The following is an 11,959-nucleotide window of genomic DNA, read 5'->3' on the forward strand; positions in this document are numbered from 1 at the left end:
GGGCAAGTGACATCACAACAATAGAGAACAGTTGAGGAGAGAAAGCATCCAGGGGAGTTGCAGGGTGAGGGAGAGTCGTAGTTTGAAAGACAGCTGTGAGAGGTGTGGGTGTGAGGCAGTCAGGGTCAGACTGAGGTGTTGAGATTGTAATTAGATGAGGGCATGGAACAAATGATGTGTGTGTATGTGGGGGAGGGGGCACTGCTTTTGGGGAAGGTGCAGGAAGATGCATTAGTGTAGAGCGGTGAGGGTGCCAGAGAGTCAGTATAGTTGTTGGGGTGGCCTTGTGTAAAACTAAGTGCATTCCTTTTAGTAATTTGTTACTTTATTTAGGAGCTCTGGATATGATGTGAGGTGAGATGAAATGTGTCTTGTTTGCTTTCAGGGAAGACGTCTATTATAAAGCTGTGCACTCCACAGCTCTCATCTTCCTGCAGAATGATGCTGGCTTTGCAAAATGGGGGCCTATTCCAGAGCGGGTCCAGGAGTTAATGGCAGCTTATAAAATAACAGGGAAGTCATCATCTTCCTCGTCCTCCTCTGTGGCATCTGGTGAAAAAGACCAGGAACAGAATTGGGACCATAGCAGCAACACCGAGCACCACTGAACTGTGATTGATAAAGAGAGCATGTAGAGCTAATGCTCTATGTTATTTTAAACAGACTGACTTGAAACAAGCTGCAGAACTATTGTCATCACCAGCAAGAAATGTAGATATGTACAGTGTTACTAAGCAGAACTACAGTTCTGGATTCTTAATGTTTTGTTTGTTGCTTTTATTTTTACCAAGGTATGTAGGAGAGAGAAACAGAATGTGTCTTGTGTAATATATTCTACGAAAATATTTCATAACAGAATACTGTGTCAGTTTTATCAGCTTTTTTTTATTTTTTTGAGATTATGCAATTCTGTCTAATTTTTGTAAACTTTGCAAATAGTGGCTGTAGACATTCTCCATTTTAATGCCGTGTGTATAGGAATTTCTTTATATTGCTGAGAATTAAGTTTAAATGTACAAAGTGATGGATAGGAATTCATTGGTGTCCTTTTAAGAAGTATTGCTTCTTGTTGACCTATGTAGATGATCTCTGAATTGTTCAAAGACAACTTCATGCACTTGAGTGTGCAATTGTATGTCATCTAGTGTGTACTGTCCATCTTTGCATTTAATCCTTCACTGACACAGGGGAATATGATGAATTTGTGAAGGGAAATCCTGAAAACTACAGGAAGAGAACAAAGAGATGGGACGAGAGCTCAGAGCCCTATTGTGAAAGCTTTCTTTCATAAAGATTGTGGAGACTTGCAATGTGCACTCAGTCAGCATGATTAGTTTCCCACATGTGCAGCATGCTGTGGATATGGAGTTTTTGATAGAATACAAGGGAGCTCTGTACTTTCAGTCAGTGCTCAGCTTCAAGTGATGAACTCAATGTTCTTATTTGGGCCACCCAGTGAAGGGTTAAATACAGGGATGCTTTGTCTGGAAGTGTTTAACAAGATATCCTGTCACAGAGTAACTGAGATTATAAGATATTGCTGTCCATGCATTGTCTCAACCATAGCACTAAGCCCCAGCACAGCCAGTCACCAGAGATACTCATTCTCCACTTTTGTCGCATCAGATGGAAGGTTCACATAAGTTACAGAATGGTGGGGAAATGGTGGTTACCTCATACCATTTAGTTCAAGTATAGTACTCCTTTCATTCAGCTGCACTAAGGATTTGGATAATACGTCACACAGCTGAAGTCCAGGTTTGAAACACGTCTGAACTTAAATGCAGGCAAGTGAGGGGACCTGGCTGATCTGGGCAAAGGTGCATTCTAAGTATTGTATGACAGTATTACTGTAACAGTACACAGCATCAGGTTGGATAAGCAGCTTCCTACTACAAAACTTTGAAACAGCGACTGTGCAAAGTGAAGAGTTGAGTGTGATTGTAATTACTGCTTTTTGGGGACAACTAAAAATGACTTAATTGCTAGAAAAAGATTTTTTAATATATAAATATAACATATAAGCAAGGTGAATGTGGTCAGCCTGTCAACCCTCTTGTGAACCTTTGTCAGGAGAGTCACAAACCTGATATGTTAATCTTTTTGTGTAGGACCTGCCCTGATCTGTTGAGTATTTCCAAATTGTTTAAAAATTTTCAGTTTTGTGCTTTTTGATAAAATACAGCTTATTCTCGGAAACCTGGTGTAGAATGGCCCATGATGTAACCCATGTGAAATCAAAATACTAGATGCAGGAAATCAGAATCATGCTGAAAATACTCAGCAGTTCAGGCAGCATCCATGAAGAGAGGAACAGTTGATGTTTCAGACTGGAAACTTTTCAAGAGAACCTATGAACCTGAAACTGATTTCCTCTGTGTCTGAACCACAGTTTCCAGCATTGTCTGTTCCATGCATCCTTTCTGTCTTCTTAAATTGTGGCTCCTTGTTTGATACTATTTCAACATGAGATCATCCAGCTATCCTGTGCCCCACATTGCCCTGTTGTTTTGTTGTTCTTTGCTGACCTGTCACCTTGTGCTCTTGTGCTGTTCTGCCACCTGGTGTTGCCCATGTTTGCTCCTTCCTTGTGATGTCTGTCATTCAGTGCTTCTGTGTTGTCCTATCGACTCCTAATTCTCTGTTGCCTCATGGCACATTGCTTGTGGTTCAATAGTTCTTTTCATATGATGTCAGCATAATTTTCACATAAAGGAATTCTTCAACAATGTTCCTTCATTAAATTCATAAATTAATAAAGTGGATTATATAAAACTAGCAAGTGTGATAAGGAAAAATGAAGTTTAGGGTTTTGACAACAAACTCCTTTAGCTTGAGTATAACATGTTGGATATTCTTCAAATCCTTCAACTATGGCAATGTCTTGCACCATTGTCCACATGGTTTGAGTCTTGCACTTAATGCATAGTCTTATTAAGAGCACCTGTCTTCCTTTATCTCTCCCCATGCACAATACAGAACTGGTCTTCATTCGACTCCACCACCGCCCCCCCCCATCCGCCCCCGCATTTCACTATACAAAGCTAGCCTTCCATCATCTCTCCACATCCACAGTTCAGAGCCAGTCTTACTTAACCTTTTTCCAAACACTTTTCAGAACCAATCTTCACTCAACTCTCCCCATCCATTCTATAGAATTGGTCTTCCCTCACATGTACCCATCCACTATATACTAGTGTGGGGCTTCCCATACACTGTAAAATATGCACTATCTGGAATACTGTATGATTGAGGTACTTCCTTCCCAGTATTCCACAGGTATATTAACTTATTTAAAACCCTCTTTTATCCCACCCAGTTTTAGCAGAACGTCTCTATCCCTTTTACTTTCTACTGTCTATGTTTTAGTGTGAACATTTCTATGTTATTAATGTGGCAATTGTCATTCATTGAACCATGCCTATTGACCATCTGACCCTATCCACTCTTCTACAGGTGTGTGTGCATTGCTTCTGATTACACATTGATCGGTCCTGTCAGTAGCTGAATCACTGCACCTTGCTCATAAAAGAACTTGCTGGAGAAACTCAGTGGGCCAAGTAGCAAGTGTGAGGTGAAAGGAAAAATATCAACAATTCTTCCCCCACCCCAAAAGAATTGCTTGACCCACTGAGTTCTTCCAGGAGATTATTTATTACTCCAGATTCTAGTATCGGCAATCTCATGTGACTGCATCTTGATCCCATTTTTTTAAGTATTGAAATTTTGTGTTTGTTCATTCCACCTGTTTTCGCAGAAAGCATCCACATCACCCCTTCTCTGTTTTGGCCTTCTAACCTCATGAACTCCAAATTGTGGTCTTGAGTACTAAACCTGGCGTGGGATGGCAAACCTTAAGAAATTAGATCTTAAGTCATAGGAGCAGAATTAGGCCATCTGGCCCATTGTCTGCTCTGCCATTCAGTCATGACTGATCCTTTTCACTCCTCCTCAGCCCCACTCCCCAGCCTTCTCTCCGCAACCTTTGATGCCGTGGCCAATCATGAACCTATCATATTCCACCTTGAGTACATCCAACAAGCTGGCCTCCACAGCTGCCTGTGGTAACAAATTCCGCAAATTCACCACCCTCTGGCTAAAGAAATACCTCTGCATCTGTTTTAAATGGATGTCCGTCTATCCTGAGGCTGTGCCCTCTTGCCTTAGACTCCCCCTCCATGGGAAACATCCTTTCCACATCTACTCTGTCTAGGCCTTTCAACATTTCAAAGGTTTCAATGAGATTCCCCCCTCATTCTTCTAAATTCCAGGGAGTACAGGCCCAGAGGCATCAAACTTCCTCATACGATAACCCTTTCATTCCCAGAATCATCCTTGTGTGCTTCATCTGAACCCTCACCAATGCCAGTACATCTTACATAAGAATCCCAAAACTGTTCATAACACTCGAGGTAAGTTACTATCTATAAAGCTAAAATCTGAAACTTACTTCCCAAACTCAAAGCTCTTTAATTGCTGAACAGAAATCAAGAGTAGGTTGTTTCTTGTGCTTAAAAAACTCGGATGTTTTTCAACGTCCTGAGGAACAAACTTTCATTTTGTTACTCAGGACACTGCTGCATTCCAACTGCTCTAATGTGTGCTCATTGTTCAGTTTCTTCCTTTTAACTCATTACTTGCCAAGATTTTAAAAACAAGATTCCTTGCATCCTATAAGTAACTAGCTCTTTGAAACACCAAGCGAGCCTTGGTCATCTACCTCCTCTCATTCATTGTAACTTCACTGGGTTTTACCCCACAGATCTTTTAGTCTATTTCTTCATTTCAGGCAAACAGAAGACCAGCTAATAGCCAGTATAAGGATTTCTGAAGATACTATACCCATCCCTGTACTTATTTCAATAACCAGACAATTGAGCTAACAGAAGCATGGAAATAGTAGCTTTGGTTCATATGTGCACCTAAAACAGAATGTACACCTCTGTTTAAAAAAACATTGCCCTCGTTATCCTTTCTCCTCACTTGTCTGGCGGAAGCTATATGGATGAAGATTAGCTTGTGATGCCAACGTTTTGCAAAAGTTGCTGTGGTTTGGCATTTACTTGTCTCTTTTTAAAAAAAATGTATATCCATGCAATATGGCTCTGAGTATATAATTCCCAGCATACTAGTGAGTTACAAGATTGTAATAAGCATCCTTTGAAAGCTTTCACCAACACAATAATCTACTAGTCAATCCTAGTGTAGGGTAGTGATTGAAATCACCCTGTCGTAGATTGGGACAAGGTACACATCCTTCCAAGGTCTTCTCTACTGTCACGATGAGGCCATTCTGGTTGGAGAAGCAACACCTTACATTTGGTCTGGATAGGCTCCAGTCTGAAAGCATGAATACCAATTTCTTTAACTTTCAGTAATTTCTCCCCCCCCCCACTTCCTCTTTTCATTCGGCATTCTGCCTCCCCTCTCACCCTTTTTCTTCTCACCAGCCCATCAACTTCATCTGGTGTTCTTCCCTTTCTCCCATGGTCCATTCTTGTCTCCTATCAAATTCCTTCTTCAGCCCTTTATCTCTTAACCCTATCACCTCCAAGCTTCTCACCTCATCCCTCTTTCCCACCCACCAAACTTCTCCCTCACCTACCCATCATTTGCCAGCTTGTACTCTTTTCCCTGCCCCACCTTATTCTATCTTCTAACCCCTTCCTTTCCGGTCCTGATGAAAGGGTCTTGGCCCAAATCATTGACTGTTTATTCCTCTCTATAGATGCTGCCTAGTTTGCAGAGTTCCTCCAGCATTTTGTGTTTTGTTTGTCTGTCTTGGGGGTATCACCAGACTGGTGTGTCCTTTCTTGAGTAAGGAGGTTTATAGTGGTACACAGTATTCCAGCTGCTATCTCTCTAGGTCCCTGCATCATTGTAGAAAGATAATCTGTATTTCTGTAATGAAATCCTTTTGCAATGAGTCGTGCAGTCTCACACTTTTCAAAAAAGCATACATACTCCAGTTTCCTAGCTTTTCCTACCAAAGTGGATGACCTCATACTTTTCCAAGTTATCTACCTGCTATATACATGCCCGTTATTCGACCCCTCTATGTCCCTGGAAGCTGTTCTGTATTTCCTCACTACCACTGAGCTATTCATCAGTATTTGTTCCCACAGTGGAGGAGGAGTCAGTGTTTGTCCTTCTTGCCAGTGTTTGCTGAGTATTTGTTCTGGGGGGACAGGGGGCAGAGTCTGTACCTGATGGCAAGATAAGGCTGTTGGAATTTCATGGCATTGATGATTGGCTTTTGTTTATTACAATGAACAGTAAGTTTGCTAGCGGAGGAATGGGATTCCAGGCCTGGAGAATGGCTGCGCAGCTGTAGTTGGTGACAACAGCCAGAGAGGTGGGGGGTGTGGATATCATCATGATTGTGGGATGCAGGTTGGTGGTTAAAGTGGTCTTGATTCATGATGTGAGCAAGGTAGTGGATACAACAGAGAGTTTGGTACTCAGAGGATAGGGTAAGCATTGGACCTGGTTTATAAAATGCTTACGAAATGGCTTTTTACAGCATTTCATGGTTGAGCCCACTAGGGGGATCAGCTATTCTGGACTGGGTGTTGTGCAATGAACTGCAATTGATTAGAGAGCTTAATGTAAAAGAACCCTTTGGGTTAGTGATCATAATATTGAATTCATCCAGAAATTTGAAAAAGTGAAGATAAATTCAAATGTATCAGTATTACAGTGGAGTTAAGGGAATTACAGAAGCATGAGAGAGAAGTTGGTTAAAATTGATTGGAAAAGAACACAGGAAGGGATGAAAGTGAGCAACAAAGGTGGAATTTCTGGAAGCAGTTGGGAAGGCACCAGATAGATACATCCCAAAGAGGAAGAACTGTTGTAAAGGCAAAAAGACACAACCATGGCTAACAAGAGAAGTTAAAGCCAGAGAGAGGGCATATAATACAGCAAAAATTAGTGGGAGGTTAGGGGATCGGGAAGTTTTTAAAAACCAACTGAAAAAGTCATTGAAAAGGAAAAGGTGGAATACAAAAGTAAGCTAGCCAATAGGATACTAAAAGTTAAAAAAGATACATAAAGAGTAAAAGCAAGGTGAGAGTGGATATCAGACCACTGGAAAACGATGCTGCAGAGGTAGTGATATGGGACAAAAAAAATGGCGGACTAACAGATTAAGTATTTTGCATCAGTCTTCACTGTGGAAGACACTAGTGGTATGGTGGAAGTTCCAGAGTGGCAGGGGGTCAGAAGTGTGTGATATCACCATTACTAGGGAGAAGGTTCTTGGGAAACTGAAAGGTCTGAAGGTAGATAACTCACCAGGACCAGATAGTGTACACCTCAGGGTTCTGAAAGAGGTGACTGAAGAGATTGTGGTGGCATTAGTAATGATCTTTCAAGAATCAATAGATTCTGGAATGGTTCCAGAATACTGGAAAATTGCTAATATCACTCCACTCTTCAAGAAGATAAGGAGGTAAAAGAAAGGAAATTATAGGCCAGTTAGCCTGACCTCTGTGGTTGGGTAGATGTTGGAGTTGGTTGTTAAGGGTATGGTTTCAGATTACTTGGAGGCACATAATAAAATAGGCCATAATCAGCATGGCTTCCTCAAGGGAAAACCTTGCCTGACAAATCTGTTGGAACTCTTTGAAGAAATAACAAGCAGGATGGACAAAGGAGAATCGGTTGATTTTGTGTACTTAGATTTTCAGAAGGCCTTTGACTAGGTGTCACACATGAGGCTGCTTAACAAGTTAAGAGCCCATCGTATTACAGAAAAGATTCTAGCATGAATAAAGCAGTGGCTGATTATCAGGAGGCAAAGAGTGTGAATAAAGGGAGCCTTTTCTTATTGGCTGTCAGTGATTAGTGGTGTTCCACAGGAGTTTGCATTGGGGGGACCGCTTTTTATGTTATATGTCAATGACCTGGATGATGGAATTGATGGCTTTGCCGCAAAGTTTGTGGACGCTGCAAAGATAGGTGGAAGGGCAGATAGTTTTGAGGAAGTAGAGAGGCTACAGAAGGATTAGGAGAATGGGCAAAGAAGTGGCAAATGAAATACAGTGCCAGGACATGTACAGTCATGCACTTTAGTAAAAGAAAAGAAAGGTGGACTATTTCCTAAATGGAGAGAAAGTTCAAAAACCTGAGGCTCAAAGAGACTTGGGAGTTCTTGTGCAGGATTCCCGAAAGATTAATTTGCAGATTGAGTCTGTAGTGAGGAAGGCAAATGCAATGTTAGCATTCATTTCAAGAGTACTAGAATATAGTGATGTTGAGGCTCTCTAAAGCACTTGGGAGGCCTCACTTGGAGAAGTTTGAGCAGTTCTGGGTCCCTTGTCTTAGAAAGGATGTGCTGACACTGGAGAGAGTTGAAAGGAGGTTCAAAAACGGATTCCAGTATTGAATAGCTTGCAATATGAAGAGTGTTTGATGTCTCTGGGCCTGTATTCACTAGAATTCAGAAGAATGAGGGAGGACCTCATTGAAACTTATCAAGTGTTGAAAGGCCTTGATAGAGTGGTGGGGGAATCTTGGACCAGAGGACACAGCCTCAGAATAGAGGGGCATCCTTTTAGAACAGAGATGAGGATGAATTTCTTTAGCCAGAGTGTGGTAAATCCGTGGAATTCTTTGCCACAGGCAGTTGTGGAAGCCAAGTCTTTATGTATATTTAAGTCAGTGGTTGATAGATTCTTGATTGGTCAGGGCATGAAGCGATAAAGAGAGAAGGCAGGAGACTGGGGCTGAGAGGAAAATTGAATCAGCCATGAAGAAATGGCAGAGCAGATTCAATGGGCCAAATGGCCTAACTATGCCCCTATATGTTATGGTCTAAGGAAGTTCAAGACTGTTAGTCAGAGGAGTAATGAAGTGTTGGGAGAAGAGATGATGGGAACTATTGTCTTGTGCCTTTATGGGGTTCAGAGTAATGACCTTATCAAAAAGAAAGGCTGCCTCTCACTGAAAGTAAAGGTGCTGGATATTAGAAGTTGTTCCTTGTAGTTAACACAATGAAGCCTGACAGCACTTGTAGCTCTTCAAGGCTGCCTTTGACCAGAGAGATGAACAAAGCCACACCATCTCAGGAGCATCAAGGAGAATGCTAATCGCATCCTCTAGATTTCATTCAGATATACCCATCACTTCAAGGGTGCTCTCCAGAACATTGTACATGGGTGCTGCGTGCTGCACAATCCAGCAACAGTACATTCTGGAGCCCCAGAGCCAGATGACCGGCAGTGATGGGAGGAAGAGAGAAACAGCCAGGCGAAGACCCAGCACCGCACGAAACAATCTCCATCTCCCATCACTCACACTTCCAACAGGGAGAAGGTTATGTAGCATCCACATGAGGATCACCAGATTCAAAAGCAGTGACTTTCCCCCAAGCAGAAAGGCTGATCAATACCTCCACCTGGTAACCCAGCACTCCACACCCCTGACCACCACTACTTTATCATTTCCTGTTAACAGTCACCAATGTACAGACACTCCTGTACCGAGCATCACTTTATGGACATACAAACAATCTACGTATATTAGCTATCTTATGTATTTATAATATTGTGTTTCTTTTAAAATTATTGTGTTCTTCATCTTAGTGCATTTTTTTATGCTGCATCAGATCCGGAGTAACAATTATTTTGTTCCCCTTTACACTTGTGTACTGGAAATGACATTAAACAATCTTGAATCTTGAATCAGCATTGGACTTGTCTAACTGTCAGCAGAAAGGTCGGACAATGTGACTGACCACTTCCTTCTCTGCTGAAGCACAGGCACTCACTGCTCAGTTCATAGACACTGCCCGCACAGTGAAGGGAAACATTAACCCTCTTCTTAGCCTGTGGGGTGTTCATTTTCTTTCTCATGGAGGCTTTGAATATTTCTTGAATCTTTTCCTCTATCCATCTTCTCATGACAGAGATCAGATGGAGTGTATGTTCTGGAGTCTGGAGTTGAGCTTGTCAATGGAATAACCTGAGGATAATTAGAGTCTCAGAACATTGGCTTGGGAGAAATGCCTTAAGGTAATTCATGCAGAAGTGTACAGGAAAGCAGGGATCACTGTTTCCAGATATAGACCACGAGACTTTTGCTTGAGCTCTTGATGTTCAAACACTTTTCCTTAGTTGGCCAAACGTTGGGCTGGCAGCACTGAATTTCACCATCAGTGTCTTCTCCAAGAGGTGGCTCTTGAGAGACAAGTGGTGGTCCACAATTTGCAGGGTGTCACCATCTACCTCATTGGAGAGCAGTGTAGTAAGGTTGGTAGAGAATCTTTGTCTCGTGGATGTTGAACATGAGGCCCTTCCTATGCTTTGGTAAATGGACCAACAACATCTTTTATGTTCAGTCTACAAGTGCGCACATGGGTAAGCATCTTCTACATACTGCAGCTCAGTGACTGGAGTTCTGGAGTGCAAGGAATGTTGGTCGGAAACAGCTTCTCCCCAACCCCCACCCCAAATTTATAAACACTACCTTGTTTTCCTTTTTTGTGCTACTCAATTATTTTGTGATTTATAGTAACTTAAGTCTTTGCATGGCACTGCTGCAGCAAAACACATCATATAAGACAGAAATTATAGACTTGAGCAACACACAATGCTGGAGGAACTGTTTCTGATTCTGAATACTTTATTACTTTATTCTCATTAATAAATGAGAATTACTAAATTCTCATTACTTTATAAATTCGTTCCATTCCAGTGGGAAGGTTGATGGGTGATGAGGTGAAAAAGACTGAAAAATCTGTTGAGTGATATTGCACTGGAATATCTGACTTGAGATCAGGTCCATTGGCTGGAATCATGATTTCCAACTCTTCATGGAAGTGAAGATAATTTTTTTGTAGGGCAGCAGAATTTTAGAATTTGTGACTTGGGTTCCTCTCTGCCAGCAGGGATGCTACGTGTTCTCAGAAATTGTTGTTTGCAGTTGATGTATGGCATTCTTGTCATTTTGGGATGGCAGTGAGGCTGCTCATCTCTCAATCTTTCATTTCCCTATGCCATAATCTCCAACCTTTCCTTCTCAGCACCTTCCCAATGTCCCCTCCCTTTCTCTCTTGCTCTTTTCTGTATTTGTACTATACTCCAGCAATTGGAAAGGTGCTGTAAGAGGTAGTGGATTATGAAACCTTTGGATATGCTCTTGCTTTCACAGCCTCTTTCCAGCCTTGCTCACTCTTTCCACTCCATCCTCCACAGACTCCACCTCTCTCTTTTCCCTGTGATTCCCTAGAGGTTGTGGAATGAGTCCTTTAGAAATTCCCTTCTCTCATACTGCTGCTTCCATGTCCAGATTTTCTCGTAAACATAACTATTTCCAGAACTAATGAGATGATCCCCTTTTTCAAAGAAAGATGCCTTCCTTCCTCCACCGTCAATGTTGCCCTCACCCACATCTCTTCCATTTCACTCCAATCTCCTGCCACCCCACCAGGGAGAGGGTTCCTCTTGTCCTCACCTATCATCCCACTAGCCTCTGCAACCAACGCATAATTCTCCATAACTTCCGCCATCTTCAATGGGATCCCATCGTCAAGCACATCTTTCCCTCTCCCCCCACTTTCTGCAGGAATCGCTCCCTATGTGACTCCCTTCTCCATTCATCCCTCCCCACTGATCTCCCTCTTGGCACTTATCCTTGCCAGTGGAACGTGTTACACCTGTCCCTACATCTCCTCCCTCGCTACCATTCAGGACACAAACAGTCCTTCCAGGTGAGGTGACACTTCACCTGTGAGTCTGTTGGGGTCACCTATGGTGTCTGGTGCTCCCGATGTGACCTCCTGTGTATCGGTGAGGCCTGATGTAGATTAGGAGACTGCTTCACTGAGCATCTATGTTCCATCCACCTGAAAAAGTGGGATCTCCCAGTGGCCACCCATTTCAACCCTACTTCCCATTCCCATTCTGACATGTCAGTCCATGGCCTCCTCTTCTGCTGTGATGAGGCCACATTTATC

At 42.3% G+C, this 11,959-nt stretch overlaps 1 protein-coding gene across 4 annotated transcripts in view; it reads left to right on the forward strand.

Moving 5' to 3' along the window:
* Positions 1 to 9,686, forward strand: part of pcif1 (phosphorylated CTD interacting factor 1) — a 138,997-nt gene extending 129,311 nt beyond the window's left edge. For 3 of the 4 annotated variants that reach the window (XM_072239253.1, XM_072239263.1, XM_072239246.1), the window contains one exon: positions 386 to 9,686. In XM_072239253.1, coding sequence (XP_072095354.1) covers positions 386 to 608 — 223 coding nt within the window. In that variant the 3' untranslated portion in view covers positions 609 to 9,686. The remainder of the gene's footprint in view (positions 1 to 385) is intronic. The other variant, XR_011882704.1, reaches the window with a different exon arrangement.
* The last annotated feature ends 2,273 nt before the right edge of the window (positions 9,687 to 11,959 follow it).

This window comes from Mobula birostris, chromosome 2 (assembly GCF_030028105.1).
Source record: "Mobula birostris isolate sMobBir1 chromosome 2, sMobBir1.hap1, whole genome shotgun sequence".
In the NCBI taxonomy this organism is placed as follows: domain Eukaryota; kingdom Metazoa; phylum Chordata; class Chondrichthyes; order Myliobatiformes; family Myliobatidae; genus Mobula; species Mobula birostris.